Raw genomic sequence first — 17,233 nt, 5'->3', positions numbered from 1 at the left:
GTGTGTGTGTGTGTGTGTGTGTGTGGGGCTTAAAATCATTGTGTGTGTTCCTGTCCAACCATTTGGTGGTAACTAGCAGCTGTGTATGTGTAGATGCACTGCTGTGAAACTCAAGAATTTTACGGCCAAACAACTGCAGCTCTGCATTTCTTATCGGAAAATGTGCTGAGTAAGGAAAGTATACTGATGGACTAGGGGCACAGTAAAAGCTAACTTTGGACCATAAATAATCACTGTTCTCTTTATCATGCAATGCTGATTAACTAGGTACAATTTAATTAAGTATGACAGACAGATTGCACGTCATTAACAGTTAATTTGCTTGTTAGTTTTGCTGGTTGCACCTCATCTGGATGACCTTTGACATCAAAATAGATGGTGAGCTGCAGCTTAATACATTCCTCCACCGCCTCGTCAAGAGTTGGGATCTTCTCTCCAGCAAACTTGTCCCTGGTGGTGAAGGATACAAATGTTTAAGTGCGATCTCAGGCTCAAGTGCATATCATGCTATTTTGAAACTAATTTACTGTTTACAGGGGAAACATTACACTCAACTTTGATCAGAGATACAGCTAACTTTTCCATGGCTGGATTATGATAAAAATGTGATAATGTTCATATATCTCTGTATATAAAGGCTTCTAGCATCTGTCTGACACTATATGTAGATAGCACACATTTTTCATCTGTAAGGCTGGGTAATATAATAACTACAAGGGCCCCTAGGTAATAATATTACAAATCATACATGTAAAACATTTGCACAGACTTCATGCTCCTGTGTCATTAAATAGTAAAAGTATTTACATTACTTAGGGGCATTAGGTACATTGTCTAGAGTAGCTAATTGCCAACATTCATAAATCTTATAGTTATGTGTAGTTTATTATTCTGGTATTGTTATTGTCATACTATGATATCACGCTTCGGTGCTACAAAGGTTTTAGGCCTTTATTTGATAGGACAGCTTAGACATAAGGGCAAGAGAGAGGGGGAATACCATGCAGCAAAGGGCAGCAGGTTGGAATTGAACCTGGGGCCGCTGTGTCGATGGGCTTTACCTGTACAAGGGGTGCACGCTCTACCGGGTGACCTACCTATGCACCCATTTCTTACTTGAGTCGATGTTTAGCAGCTGCATCCAGTCTCCCCAGATCGGACAGTGTCATCTGACTGAGTGGACCCAAACCGTTAGTGGTCCGGTCCACAGTCTCATCGTGCATCAGTATCGGAACGCCGTCTGCTGAGAACTCCAGATCCAACTCCACGCCTGTCGCCCCATTCTTACTGGCCTAAAGCAGGACAGCCGTGTTTAAAGCCAAATATTTCAGAAGGGTTCTCCTTCTGGTCATGGCCAGAAATCTGTCAAAACCTTCATTTAAAAAGTTAAAAGTCAGACTGAACCCTAACTTTAACCTCTGTGACTTTGACTTTCTATTAAACAGATATGGATATACTGGGTTTATACTGGTGTATGCTGTCCTACAAAAGGAACAACAAACAACTCAAATATAGCCTCTATTATGTAGTTTTTCACTGGAGAGCGTAGGCACATTTAACATTAAGTTTTCAAATGAAGAACACCCTGTTCAGTACACATATCATCATATAATCATTTCAGAGGCCTTAAAAATTCTATGTGAAACAGTCACATACACTTGCCTTCTATGGATACAGCAGTTGAATAAAAAGCAGTGTGGATAATGTATGCAGGTGTAATGCATCTGTAGGGCTGCTGGTGACTTCTGATGAAACAATGTTGGTCACCAGTTGTTAAATGGCACATTACGTCCTGATGATGGGGTAAATCCTGGTCCCCATGATATTTTCTTCCCCATTCCTAGTTAGTACAAATGTTACTGCCTGCCATGTTACAGAGCTAGCTAGCTATGGCAAATTGGCAATATTTTTCAATTCAGTCAGGAGAAGATATGAAGATATGCTAGTGGTCGTGTGCTCCTTTTTTACCATTGGTAACACACGCTGTGGGAGGTTGTGAGTAAGAACGTTCCCAGCCTGGGATTTTAACTTTAGCCCTCCAACCCCCCCTCACCTCCCGAATAGCGACTATCGTGTTCTCCGGTGCGTCGTGCCCACCGCCCCGGTGAGCGACCTCCGACACGCCTTTGGCTGGGTGCAGCACCTGCCGGGCTCGGCTAGTCGGTACCTGGGGGAACCGGAACAGGGCCAGAAAGAGGTAGAGGGAGACGGTGAGGACGGTTGTCCAAATCGGGCTCCGGGTCCCCAGCAGGACGACCACAAAGACGACCGAGTACAGGGTGACTTCATCTCCCATCTGCAGCATTGTTGTCCTGGTTACGCCTTATTTGACATAAGGTCATGCTCCGTCTAGCTGGCTAAATCGCAACATTAGCAACTTAAACCGATCAACAAAACACTTAAAAGGCAAAAACCTGAAACAGCAAGCTGTCAATTTTCAGTTCTTTATTTTTCTTCTTCAATGAGGTGTATTGGCGGTTGGCAAACAACGATTTGGCGCTTAACCGCCACCAACTGGTATGGAGTGTGGACTGTGGCTCAGAATCAGAATGTCTTACCTGTACAATTAATCAAAAATAGAGATAACACTAACGGCTTGAGTTCTTTTGTAGAATATAGATATTAGATCACACTGTACTCTTACGTGTGTGATGTTTTGAATCAAAAATGTAAGTTTAGGTTCAGGTGAGATTTTAATAAAACATCAATGTAATAGCTATATCTAAAGTAACAATTTATGACTTTCCCGCAAGGGGGCTCACGCGAGCAACGAAAACAGAAGCAAAACACGGTTGGTGAGTATATCCGGGTCAGAGGAAGTACGTATAGCTCTTAAAGTGTTACCTTTGGTATGTCTCTGGTTTCTGAAAAGAGGAGTCGTGTTTCTATGTTTTAGCTGGTCGTCAGTCATGGTGAGTCTATTTCTTTCTCAAACCCTTAGCTATATGGCTTTCAATGTTTAGCAAGACATGAGAAAATAATGTGAAAAGTTGAGCTTTAGCCTAGAAGCTAACTGCCTTGGACAGCTCAGTGTGTATCTACATTTTTCAACTCTGGTTATACTCCCACACTATTTTTTTGTTAGTTATGTCTGCTGTCTGCATATTATGCTTTATTGGGTTCTGAACCTGAATTGAAAACCTGTTACACAACAGCATCACACAAAGTGCAACTGCAGCCATATGATGCCTATGCTATGTTAATACATAGCGTGGCCAAAATAACTATTTATGTACATTTTGTTGCTGTGTTGCATTACTTTGAATAATTAAGTGTAAAATTGTATCAACGTACTATTAATTCATTGCCAGGTAATTGTTTTGCTTAATCAGCTGTTCTTTAAAAAAAGTCAGAAATCCGTTTAAAAAAAAAAGATTAATATTCCTGGTTTTTACGACCTGCATTGCAGTAAACATGTCATTTTCTGACCTTACCAGACTGTTCTGAGTCTTCTTTAATTTCCTTTAACCACTTAATTAACATTAGTGCTGGTTAGTTATCACAAATCTCATTGTCAACCTTACAATATCATCGCAGTATCAATATGGAGGTATTTGGTCCAAAATATTGTGATATTAGATTTTCTCCATATTGCCCATTCCTAGTTTATTGTCATAGAAAATTAAGAAAAATAGCAAATACTCATATTTGACATACTGAAACCAGGGATGTAAAGCATTGTCGCTTAAAAATGACAACAATGAAGTTTTTCCAGATACATAGTGCATTTCAATTGATCAATTCATCAATGCACATTGTTTTGGCTCTAGTACAGTGTCACACATATCTGTTATTTTATTACAGATCAGGTCAGTGCTGCTGCGCAGGTTATCCTCCCACATCCTGTCCAGTACTAGAGGATCGTGTCTACTTACAGGTCGGATACCCGATGGTGTGCACCCTCATTCAACAGGTCAGACACCCATCCAGCAGAGCTTCCATGGACCCCTTATACCTAAAATCACAGCCCTGGTCAGGTACTCTGACTTGTCCACACAGAAGTACACCATGATTTACAACCTGCCACACATTAAGCTCCTCAGAGCGTTATCCAGGATCAAACTGCTCCAAACTGCAATCACCGTGGTCATCTTGCCACCAGTGTACCTCCTCTACTTTCAAGGAGACATACCCTTCTTTCTTGTCAGCTACACAACAGGGATAGCGCTGTTTGCTGGTGTCATGCTGTACACTGCCAGTCACTTCTTCAGGAGGGTTGTGGGGATGATGTACCTGGACCCTTCCCAGACCACGCTCAAAGTGTCCCACCTCACTTTCTGGGGCAGGCGGCAGGACATCTACATGCCTGTGTCAGATGTTATGACCATTGGGGACACAGGAGACTCTGTAAATGAGACGATAGTGAAACTAAAGAGATACAGCTGTCCGGAGACGTTTTATTTTTCTATTAATTTTGGACGCGTGGTGGACAAACAAGGTTTTGAGAAGGTGTTTGGAACATAAATATAGTAGTTTTGTTTCTTCCAGTATTGGGACAGTATTCATGAATTCTTCTAATTCTTATGTTCAAAATATAAGTTGTTATCATGAGAAGATTTTGTTCTCTGTGAAAAATAAAATCAGGCTTGACAGTGGAAGACTGTCTCTGATATAATGTGTGACTGAAATATCTTTGCTGCTATCGGGTTGATGTGTCCACCTTGAATAACGAGCTAATTATTCGTATAGTGAAGCTTGGGATTGAAAAGTAGGGATGTATATTAGCCGGCCCTTTACCGTACTGTGGGCTTCAGAATAGAACAACATGCTAAGTGACCATTGTTGGCAGTAATATGTTAAAAGTACTCAGGTTACGTCTGTCTGGTAACTAGTGTCGTAATGTGTGAAGCAGAAAAAAAGTTGAATAAAATCAAAAGCTTCCCGGTACAAGCACTATTGTCCTAATGTTTTCCAAGCAGAAATAGTTGGGTTGCCTCTTAAAACAATGAATGACAGATTTACAGTGGCATTTATTTTTGTGATTACGTGTTTTTATTTAAAGATTACGAACAATATGGTGAGACAGGAGAACGTATCCCAGGACCACAAAAAAAAACATAAAAACACAACAGTAGGAATGATGTATGCTGAGTACTGGCTCCCCACAGGGCTGCGTGCTGAGCCCCCTCCTGTACTGCCCTTCTACACCCACGACTGCAGTCCGACCCACAACAACAACCTCATCGTCAAGTTTGCTGACGACACACACAGTGGTCGGACTCATCTCAAGGGAGACGAGGCAGCCTACAGAGAGGAAGTCCTGAACTTGGCAGCTTGTGTTTCGGAGAACAACCTGTCTCTGAACACCAAGAAACCAAGGAGATCATCGTCGCTTGCAAAGATGAGCACCGACCTAGCCCCCCTGTACATCAACGGCGAGTGTGTGGAGAGGGTCCACACATTCCCGTTTCTTGGTGTCCTCATCTCAGCTGACATCTCCTGGTCAGCCAACATCACGCGTTCATCAAAAGGCCCAGCAGCGACTCACTTCCTAGGGCCTCAGAAGTACACCTGGACTCCAACTTGCTCTGACCTTCTACCGCTCATCCATCGAGAGCCTGCTGACCTACTGCATCACAGTATGGTACCCAGCTGCACCGTGGCGACAGGAGAGCTGCAGAGGGTTGTAAGGTCAGCACAGAAGATCACCGGCTGCCCTCTCCCCCCCTGACGGACATCACCCTCCCCTGCTCAGCAGAGCAGGAACATCATAAGGACAGCTCCCACCCCGGCTCTGATCTGTTTGACTGTTGCCCTCAGGAAGGCGCTACGGTGCATCAACACGGACCAACAGACTCAGAACAGTTTCTTCCCGAAGGCCATAACCCCCTGAACTCACATATCACTGACTCCATCCACAGCCGCCCCCCCCCCCCCGACTGTCTTACTTCTCTTGCTTCACCGCTGTGACCAGTAGTATTTAGACCTGTATAACGTGGTTGATACCTCAGGAACGCACAATATCGTGACAGAATCTATAGAGATACTATGCTGTGTGATAAGATATGTAGGCCATTACTTAATAGTACATATCTCATTATCACATGTGACCGTTCTAAAGGATTTGTTATCTATATCTGAATTACAAGATATGGATTAACCTTGAACTACCTGCTTTCGCAGTAGCGCTGCGCATGTTATATATGTATACTTGAACAGTCACTACACTTTATATCTTGACTTTATATTTTTTGATATTTTATACTGTTATATTTTATACTGTTATATTCTTTTTTTTTTTTTTGTGTCAACACTGCAAAGGATTGCCTTAATCTCGTTGCACAATTACCGTGTACTTGTGTATAATGACATAAAGGCCTTCTATTCTATTCTATGTCCGCAGCTTACAAATAATACATACAGAAACAGATATACACAAACACACATAAGCAGACACACACAGACAGACATAAGATAAGGAACCAAACACATGTGCAAATGGAGGTTAGAAGGCTGTTGCACAAGTCCACAGCATGGGTTTTTAAGGATTCAGCAATGTTGAACCAAGTGTCCACAGCTTTTTCTGGTGCTCCAATTGTACGAGTACGGTGGCATTCCTTTTAATAAAAGATATTTCAAGGTAAGAAATGAAGCACAGCACGGGTCGTGTCTTCATTCATGTGTTTCTTTATTCTTCAGTTCAAGACCGAAATGGTAGATCTGTTTAGTCTTTCATTTGTTTAAGAAAAACAAAACTACTGATCTGCCTGGAGCCACATTTTCCCCCACTCATCTCCACGCTCTGGACTGTAGTCTGTTTGTTTGACCGCCAGATGTCACTAGACTCCATGTTATGTGCATACAATTTTATTTTTGCAGCTGGCAGTGTGTCAGTAGCATCAATGCAGATGGAGCAGTGGGCTATTAGCTCATTTTATAAGCTGTACTGATGATTATTATACAGCCAGTAGCTGTTTTGCTTCCTTTGCCTGATACAATATGTAGCTTGACCAAACTCTGCAGCAACTACTTCCATTTTTAACTGTTAACCCTCATAATTATTTTTATTTTTCTTGGCACCCAGATAGCTCAGTTGGTAGAGCGGGCGCCTATATACAGAAGTTTACTCCTCGACGCAGCGGGCCCAGGTTTGACTCCAACCTGCGGCCCTTTGTTGCATGTCATTCTTTCCTCTTTCCCCTTTAATGTATTCAGCTGTCCTGTCAAAAATTAATGCTTAAAATACCCAAAAGGTTATCCAAAATCCCCCAAAACCTGTTATATCACAACATTAGCACAGATACAATAAACACATCCTGCTCTGGCACCAACTGACAATGCATGGGAACGGTATGGTTCACTAATAGGGTTTGTCTTCCTATTGCTTGCAGTTTGCATTACTCTGTTCTAGTAATCTATACATCTACTCAGCCTGAGACGTCCTGCAGATGGGGATTGATCTGAATGTTATTGTGTGGTTGCAGTCACACCCTAGATATAGAACACCCTGAGTTCACCTATGTGCTCCCAAAAGAACACTTGAGAACATGAACAAAGGAACAAAGGTCCTAGTTTGGAGTTTTTTTTTCCTTTGCAAAACCTCTGTGTATTGAAAGGGATTCTGGCAGCCCAGAGGCGTCTTTTATGTCCTGAAGGGCCCTGGAGAGCCCTCCTCCACTGTAGGAAAACCCCACTTGTACTTGTCGCTGTCCTGCTCCAAAACGGCCAACTATAGACCCACCTCTGTTTGTTTTTGTCATTGTTAATAACCAAGACGAGCTTCCTATGATCAACAATATTGCATTGACCTCGACTCCTTTCCTGCCTGAGTGATTCTGCTTTTATATTCAATACAATTTCCTGTGTTTCTAAAGATTTTGGCTGCTTTTCTCTGACTCATTAGTCATTAACAATATATAGGAAGGCACATGCAGCTTTTTAGAACAAATGTGTAATACTCTCAGGTATGTCTGACCACTTGTTTTTTCCCAAAGAGACATTTATTACAACGCAACCTGGATACCATCATGTTTGTATCACCCCCTGTGAGTGCTAAACTAAGGCCGATAGCTCTCTGGGGTTTACATGACACTGCTATGATCAACTGTCCAGCCATGCCAGATCCTGGTAATCACACATCTATCATGCAGGCCGTTTGTTCCCCTACATTGTTTACCACACCGGATTGTTTTTGCCACAATATTTTGGAAATTTATTACACAAAAGGGAAACCTTCCTGTCTGTGAAGGATTTCCTCTTGTTTTCAATAATCAAAAGGCTCAGGGTTAAATTATTCAGTTGGATTAATTTTGGCTTGGCTACGACGTTCCTCTTTTTTCTTTTACCTTTAGTTAAGGTCGTCACTCAAGGCATAGGGTTTCCCCTGGCAGAGAGCTCTGCCCGTCCATACTATGGTATGGCATTTAGGCTTTATCAGTTCTTAGTGATATCTGGCCTCTTGGGCCTTCCTATTGAGAGGATATGGGTATGTGATTGCCAGACCTGAGTTTTGATCTTGACTGGCATGATGTATGGTCTAACATTGCAGAAGTATCACGCAATCCAGACCATCAGCAAATTCAATCAAATTTCATTCATAGGACAAATCTCACCCCTGTAAAAATGCACCACATGAAAAATAAACAGCCCTTTTATGCATGTTCTGCCCACTAAAAGCTCAAGGTACGTATCTTCACATGATCTGGAATTGCTGTCTTGTTGGTCAGTTCTGGAACAATATTGAATACAAAATATCTGCCCTTATTAATTATACTGTACCTGTTACTGTCAATGTTGTGATGACTATCTATAGATTTTTTTTGAGCTCTCCACTATTTGCATAAAGGAGCCTCCGAAGTTTGGACACTTAGCTTAGCATGGCTGAATCGTGTGTGTGTGTGTGTGTGTGTGTGTGTGTGTGTGTGTGTGTGGTGTGTGTGTGTGTGTGTGTGTGTGTGTGTGTGTGGTGTGTGGTGTGTGTGTGTTGTGTGTTTGTGTGGTGTGTTGTGTGTGTGTGTGGTGGTGTGTGGTGTGTGTGTGTGGGTGTGTGTGTGTGTGTTTGTGGGTGTGTGTGTGTGTGTGTGTGTGTGGGTGTTGTGTGTGTGGGGGGGTGGGGGTCATATGCCGGTCTCCCTGTCAGTGCCTCATGTTTGTCTGGGTCTGTTTCTGTGTGTCTTGTTTGTAAGCTGCAGACATCGTTCCTGCTGTTGTGTTTTTGTTGTGTCTCTTTGTCTTGGAGGGAAACATTTGATCGCAAGAAATGAATGATTGTGGAAAAGGTGCACTGTGCCTTTTCCGGTGTGTGTAGTGTACTTTTCTGTATGTTTTCATCTGGACAAATGTGTTTCACTTTTGTTTGGCTTTTTAAATAAATACAAAAAATTGATCACAAAAAAAACCAGCTGTACAGCACGAATCTCAGCTACTGATACTGAATACTCTTTTATTTTGCTCTCTTTAATTCTATGCACCTTTGGCATGGTATGTACAGGTGTAGGCAAAAGCAATGTTATGTAAGATGGATTACTAAAGGAAAGTTATTATATAGATATAGATATATTTGAGAAGCCCACAGGAATGAAGGCATTAAAGGCTACATTTATCTAACTAGAGTGCAAGGAGCAGATTTGTTTTCTCACCTCCAGCAGCATTACAGCGCATCGGTTTGTGATAGACTGGCAGCTACCGGCCATATTTTTCAGATTTATAGCCACAGAAAGTGAACAGCTTTGCGTCTCTGATGGGTTTTAGGGATGGAAGCCTGGACCTGGGTACCATAAATCCTGGTGGCTGTGGTGGCCTGCAGAGAGTGTGCTTAACCCTGCATCAGGTTTATAATTAGAAACACACCTCCCTGCGTTCGGCTGCAGGAAACAGCCCAAGCCTCTATGTGTGTGCGAGGCGGTGGGCTAACAAAGAGAGGAAAGTGGACACATGGGGCAGTTATGCGATGTGATCACAGACTGGTATTTAAGCCCTGCGATCACCTCGTTAGAATGTGCAGGTGCATTGGAGGCCAGGATGGAGAGAACCTATGAGACAGGGTAATGAGGAGGGAAATGATTAGTCATACTTTTACTGTATGTTTCAATTAGACATCACTGAACTGTGGGGTTATGCTACAGACAAAGTTCTGCAGGTTGACTCATAGTATAAAGCAATGGGATGTTACTATTGGCACACATTTGTAATTATTTTGAAAGAGTGCTGTTTTAAACACACCTGTAAGACTAATACTTTTACTTTTACATTAACAAACATTTAGTCAAACAGAACTTTGAATACAGAAAGTTGTATAGTTATGAGGAGGATACTCTGCTGAGCTCTGCAATGTAGCATATAGGGTTTTTTTCACCCCCAGCCAATCACTGATCTCGTTTATATCTGTTATCCAATGTCTCTCTAAGGAAATCTAAAACAAGAGGAAATAGGGCAGACCGTCTGATTAGAAACCTTAAATATTAGTTATGGGAAATCCTTTTTTGTAAGTGAAAACAGTTACCATTGGTTCAAAGCCACAAAAGACAGAAAATCATTATCCAACTGATCCCTGCTAACACATAATACACCAGCCCTTTTTTATAGGGCACTCATTCACTTGGTGCAGCTGTCTTACAGTTGATATTTGAATACCATACATTTAAAGGCAAGGCAAGGCAGCTTTATTTGTATAGCACATTTCAGCAACAGGGCAATTCAAAGTGCTTTACACAAAGTGCTTTAAACCACAACTAAACTGAAAACATACAGTAGTATAAAAAATGTAAATAGCAAAATGTCCATGCGTCCATTTGAACCAAGACAGACAAGGTAAATAAAACCTAAATCTAAAACTTACTACACTACTACTGTAAGTATGTGCTGCCTCTTAATTTTACTCTGCAAAAAATGGCAGACAATTGATCTCATCAAGTAGTTATTGTTACTTTGTATTTCTTTCTAACCAGACATGCTATACCAACCAGTCTGGAGAGCTAATTGCAAGTGAGAAAGAAAGGGTGCTTTCTTTTTTTATAAAGGAAAGGAAAAAAGAGGACTGGGAGACATGCTCTGTAAGCCCCACTTGTTTGGGAAGCCATGTTCTTGGACATGCTTCACGCCGTCTCCTGTTTCATCAATTGTTTTTACGGGGGCATTGAGTCCCACCGCCCTGGCAACGCAAGCCAAGGCCAGACAAAGATCTCACTAGTGGGGTGTTTTTCAAAACAAAAAGAGTTAGGGATTCACTGGTTCACCCTATGTTTTTTTCAGTAACAGTGAAGGGGATGTGTTGTGGGATAACACAGGGTGAGGCTGGGAGAATCTGACAATGGAAATTGTATAATCTGCACCACAACATCCATTGTGTTCTGGGGTGAAATGTCTCCTAGTTTTATACGCGGAGCCCAAATATTTCCTCCTGTGAACCAAACCCAAAATGTATTTTCCTTTTTTGTTTTACAAGTACAGCATTCTTTCAGCTTGGAATCTACAAAAAAAAAGAACGTACCTATTTTTATGTCCGGGTATTAGTGTACACTTGGTCTTCCATACTTAGTATTTAGTATTCCCAAATAACACTAGATTCAATAAAGGCTCAATTTGTCCTTATAAGAATAATTAAAATACATAGGTAACGTAATTGCAACATATTGCATTAACACCCTCACAGGGAACCCAGCAAAGTTTGTGGGTTAAATATACAACATTTGCACCATTTTTACACACTGAACTGTACTCCCCCTTTTTGGACTGAATCTTTATTGTATGATTCCTTCCCTAAAGAAACCCATTGAAGCCAGCATGCAGGACTGGTTCTCACACCCGACCAATAGAGAAAAGCCGTGTAGGCCGCGCTGCACATTTGAATTCTTGGAAAGCGATGCCTCACCCAGTAGGGGGTTCCTGCTGAAAAAAGAAACGCGACTCAGCCTCGGCCTCCATACAGGATGGAGGGAGGAAGAATGCTCGGCTCCCAACATTATGCCCTCAGTGTTCCCAGTGCCATTCCTAATCCAGTTTCATATTGCTGCTGATAGGCGAGAACAGCCTGGTCCCTCATCAGACAGGTGTCAGAGACTGATCGGTTGATTAACTGTATTTACCTTGGCAGCACTCGCCAGACTGACAGTCTCCACTCAAGAGCTGCGGGGGATTTCATTAAGGTCAACCTCATCAATACTGAACAATGCCACATTACTGTAAAAAGGATGGAGGTAGAAGGAGGGTGTGAGTGTGTATTGAGTTGGGATTGTAGGTGCCTTCTGGGTGTTGAGTGATGTAATCTGGTCAGTTGTTGCAACCCTGCCTCTTGAGGCTTTGAGTACTTACCTTGAGTAAAGCACAATGACCCAGACAGGAACTTAGTGTTTTGGTGTATATCAACGGTTGACAGGTTTATAGCTCAATCATACCTTTAACAGCAGCTCCATTGTGTAAACTACAGCTTATGAGATGCAGTATACAGCATGTACAGTTTATACAGTGAGAATAGACTGAGCTATTCTAGATATAGAATAGGCAATGAAATACAGTGAGAATGCAAACAATGTATGTGATACCATTACAGCATACATTGTTAGCAATAGGGGCCCTGGAGGAACTGTAAGTATTCCTGTTTTCTTTTATGTTGTACTGTGTACTCAATGATGTGCAATTTCCTGTGATTGTTGTCCATGTTTTTACGTGTAAATCTCACAGCAACCATGTCTAATTTCACACTTCAATTTAACCCCGTCTAACTAAACCAATAAAAAACCAAGTAAATAAATAGGCAACTGCTTGCTAACAAGTTCACCATATCAACTTAAAAGATGATGTGTTAAAAACTTGTTACCACTGCCCCTAAGTTTCCAAAAAAAAAAAAAAAACAATATTCTGGTTTACAACAAGTAGACCACTGAGTCACATGCTGGACCCTAGATATTAGACTATATTTTGACAGCATATGAGAACATGCTGTTTGGAGGATACAAACAGCTTACAGGCAGTGTCAGTGGATAAAACCACTGCTCTCTGGGCTTCCTATTGAAGAATCTTCCGCTATTTTTCCTCCAGTGAGGCAATTTACTGCAATAAATGTGAAGCCCTCATTGGTTTTGCAGAGTTCACTGTGACTGGGTCAAGTTTTAATGTAGACATTACTTTAAACTCTGCTTACTGTTAGTGATCTGACATCCCCAGAGAGAAATAGAAATCTCTGCCAGAAAATAATTCCTCAAAAGCATACCGACGTTCCCGGAACCACACTGTTTAATGAGACAGTCCAGCTGATCGCTGTAAGGACCAAATGGAAAAATCAAATGCTTTATGTACAAATGTATACCTCATTATTTTTTTAAGAAGGCACCGAAAACCACAGACACATTTTTACCCCTGTTCCCATTATACTGAGAGAAGGCTGTTGACAAATGAGCTCACTACACATTCATTTTTCAGCATCATCTCCGTAAAATAACTGTAGCCCTGGGGAAGAAGAACATCAAGGTAATGTAGAGACTTTACAGCAATGATTAATGTATGCCTTTAATACCTCTTCACAATGCTGTGCATGAGATGAATTAACCTAAAATTTGCTATAGCTCATTTAAAGTATGTGTTTTTTCATACAGTCGAAATTATTACGTAGGTAATTACCCAAACATACAATTGCCATGAATACACTTCCAACCAATAGTCTAGGTTTCTTTTTTTAATAATATAATAATAGCATAATAATAGCAACGGCACAGATGCTTTATGCATAGTATACGTTAAAAACAGGGTTGTGGGTTAGAAGATATATTTGGCATGTTGTAATGAGAAGATCAAGTATTTAAAAAGACTTTTACTCCAAATCAAAATCTACCATTCAACACTTTTTCAGAACAGAGGATGGCTTTGAAAGATTAGAGTTACTGATTATGTGGTCATGCTACAATTGCCGGATAATGCAATAACTTGCATTATCTTAACAATTTTCTGACATACTGTACATCATATTAATGATCAATATTATCACCATATCTTAAGTAAGTAAGTCAACATCACCAGTCAACCAAAAGACCAAAGATTGGTTTAATGTTTTGCTCTTGTTTTCTTTTTAGTGTTGAAACTTTTCCTTTGTCCATTTCAGGAGAAAACTAGGGAGTTGATTTCCACAACCTGATGTATTTTCAAGGATTTCAGATACAATCTTGGTATTTCTGTAAAAACTCAAGGCCCATTTGTTCAGCACAGCCTACACCCTGAAATAACTATCAACTGGAGCCTGTCATTCATTATTTCTGCTATGAACTGACAGGGTTTTTTGCCTGGTTTTTCCATCTACACCCACATAAACATGATACACAAAAGCATACATACTGTATGAGTGTGGTCCACATGCATACTGGTTCTACTTTTTTCTGTCTTTTCTTTTATCCGTAAGAACCAGATGTAGAAACTTACAAATATGGATTTAGGTCAATAAATCAGTAAATTTCGATTAACTCTTGGACATGCTACAGGTGTGACTCCAGGGTGAAACCAAAGTTGCTTAACAACTATTGGATGGATTGCCATTGAATTTTGCGCTGACATGCATAGTCCCCAGAGGATGAATGTCAATGAATTTCATGTTCCCTTGACATTCATCCAGCACCATCAATACTTTGGTTTATGAACAAATGCCTGCAAAACTCACGACATTCTCATCAACTTTCGATGTATAGCTGAACACTATACAGTACCTGCTATTATTATAATGTACAGTATAATGTCAGGAAGTTAGCATAGTTATGAGCATGTTGGCATACTGACTTTAGGATTTATAATTTGATCATTAAGAGCCAAGTTCTATAATCAGAATCAGAATCAGAAATACTTTATTGATCCCCGAAGGGAAACTCTGTGTTGTAGTTGCACAATATTATAAATAGTGTAGAAATAATAATACTATACCTTGAATTAAGCTGACGTTTTTCGGTGTTGGCACCCAATGACCGGCTCTGTTCACGCACATGGGCTCAATTGGGCATAACATGGACTTTGTACTAGGAAGCTGATAGGGTAAATCCCTTTAAGGTCTTCTCCAACTGATTCAGACATTTGCATTCTCACATACAGCCCGGGTAATGTTTAGATAATTTTTGTTTGCAGTGCATGTGTGAAAGGGGCTTCAGCCTTGTTAAATTGTATTTATCTTATTTTGGAATTAAGCTTCTGAGCTCTTGTGCAAGGTACATTAAGAGCTGAAAGTAATCATCATTGTATCCTAAAATATCCCTGTCTCATTTCTTACGACTCTATGGCGCTCAAAGCCTCTCCCTTTGGGACCACTGGCTAGTAACAGCATACAATCAAGGGTATCCCTTTTTGTCATATTAGGGCATATCGAAAAAGGGAGAGAGAGCAATGGAACAAGAGAGAGAGACAGTTCCTCCTCCAGATTCTCAGGCCTCTGCAGGTCTGTCTCTGTGGCAGAATGGACAGTTCCTGTGTTTGTGCCTGTTCCTGTCTCCCGCTGTCACCCTGAGGCGCGTCGCCATTGTTTCCGCAATGATCGCCGGAGGTCAGGGCTGCTCCCTTACTCGCTCGCTCTCTCTTTCCCCATGACCTCGCTGCCCAGCAGAGGGAGGGGAGCTGGGAGAGTGCAGGAGGCCAGGCTCCAAACAGAGCTGGTCACACCTAAACCAATCAGAGATGCAGTCAGACAACAAGCACACACACACACACACACACACACACACACACACACACACACACACACAAGCAAGCAGCTCACTTGCACATGCACACGTCCACCTTTTGTTGTTTAGCAGGGGGATTCCAGGTTTTCTCGTAAACACCGCGCAGGTAAACAGACTTCTTGTCTCGCACACTAAGATTAGAATCGGGTGACTTTATTCTACTGTACTCGACTCTTCTCTGCAGAACTCTAACATACACTGCTTGACTCAGTTTCATTTACTTTGCTCTTGTTGTGTATTGTACTGCTTCTCTTTTAATAATAATAATAATTTATACTTTATTAATCCTGCAAGGGAAATTACAATGTTTTCACTCTGTTGTAATTACACACAGGCCTGAACTACACACACATGCTCAGTACCTATACATGCAGTAAGTGGAGAGATGGGAGAGTGAGGTGGTGGCCCATGGAAAGGCGCCTCGAACAGTTGAGGGTTCGTCGTCTTGCTCAAGAGCACCTTGGCAGTGCCCAGGAGGTGAACTGGCACCTCTCCAGCTACCAGCCCACCACCATACTTTGGTCCGTATGGGGACTTGAATCAGCAACCCTCTGGTTCCCAACCCAACTCCCTACTGACAGAGCTACTGCCACCCCCAATTACACTTTTACATTTGTATAATATTTCATCCATGGCTACCATAGTATCACTTACCTTTTTAAACACATCGTCAAACAACAGCAATTTAGTATCTGTCTCAAAGCCAGTTTCCAACAACCACTCTGACATTAAAGTACACTAAAACAGTAGAGACTGCACCGATTTATTTGAAAAAAAAGCATGTAATTAAAGTAAAGGTTACAATCACATCTCATGTCATACTCTGTCTGTACACATTTTGTTGAGAACAATTTGATGGTTTCATCATCATGCGTATGTGTGATTAAATGTATCTGGTAAATTCCTGCTCTGACTTTTCAACAAATACAGATTTCACTGAGTCACTGTGTCTTGGCAGCTCTGTAGTAATCAGAATGGCATGTTTATAAGAGTTTCCTCACAGAGAGCGTAACTTGGGGTAATTTATGCGTCAAATGACTACAAAATGTGTTCTGGCACATGCATTTGATGCTCTCCTCATCCTCTCAAAATAAAGTCAGTGTGGTGGTTTTATAGATCATGAGTAAAGAAATCATCATGATAACTATGTTTATTGAGTTTGAGGGCCCATTTGTGGAAGATATTATTAATTTGACAACAGAGACAATGTATAAAATATATAATTTACAAATTTCTTTTTCATCCAAAGAAGAGAATCTGACAACATCTGTTCTTCTTTATCATCATCCTGCATTGTGAACTGACTCAAATCTTGGAGCCACAGCCACAGTATTCTAGTTTATGGGTGGCCATGGAGTAGGAGGTTGAAGTGTCACTGGATTTGTTGCATTAATCAAGAGTACTTATGATAATTGAGGAGAAACAGTAGAACATATTGATTGCACATGTTGCAATGCGAGATTGCAAAATTTCAAAGATTTACATACAGAGCCTGTCTTGCTGAATAATGTCCTTTTCAATCAAAGCAAAAAATATTCCATCTAGAATATTGATATTAATCAACTCTGTCTATGTCAGGTTGTAAAATGTTTTTGTTTGTATGGCCA

At 41.1% G+C, this 17,233-nt stretch overlaps 2 protein-coding genes across 2 annotated transcripts in view; one reads left to right on the top strand and one right to left on the bottom strand.

Annotated features, from left to right (window-relative positions):
- gde1 (glycerophosphodiester phosphodiesterase 1) overlaps positions 1 to 2,499 on the bottom strand; it is a 4,143-nt gene extending 1,644 nt beyond the window's left edge. Inside the window, exons 1-3 of the mRNA XM_032529589.1 lie at positions 2,054 to 2,499; positions 1,117 to 1,292; positions 345 to 450 (exon numbers count right to left, since the gene is read on the bottom strand). Coding sequence (XP_032385480.1) covers positions 345 to 450; positions 1,117 to 1,292; positions 2,054 to 2,305 — 534 coding nt within the window. The 5' untranslated portion in view covers positions 2,306 to 2,499. The remainder of the gene's footprint in view (positions 1 to 344; positions 451 to 1,116; positions 1,293 to 2,053) is intronic.
- A 169-nt stretch (positions 2,500 to 2,668) lies between these two features.
- On the top strand, positions 2,669 to 4,890 carry tmem186 (transmembrane protein 186). The gene is made up of 2 exons (XM_032529602.1): positions 2,669 to 2,912; positions 3,805 to 4,890. The coding sequence occupies exons 1-2, from the start codon at positions 2,910 to 2,912 to the stop codon at positions 4,462 to 4,464; spliced, it is 663 nt and encodes a 220-aa protein (XP_032385493.1). The 5' UTR covers positions 2,669 to 2,909; the 3' UTR covers positions 4,465 to 4,890.
- The last annotated feature ends 12,343 nt before the right edge of the window (positions 4,891 to 17,233 follow it).

Source organism: Etheostoma spectabile, chromosome 2 (assembly GCF_008692095.1).
Source record: "Etheostoma spectabile isolate EspeVRDwgs_2016 chromosome 2, UIUC_Espe_1.0, whole genome shotgun sequence".
Taxonomy (NCBI): domain Eukaryota; kingdom Metazoa; phylum Chordata; class Actinopteri; order Perciformes; family Percidae; genus Etheostoma; species Etheostoma spectabile.
This window is presented reverse-complemented; position numbering and strand designations above follow the sequence as displayed.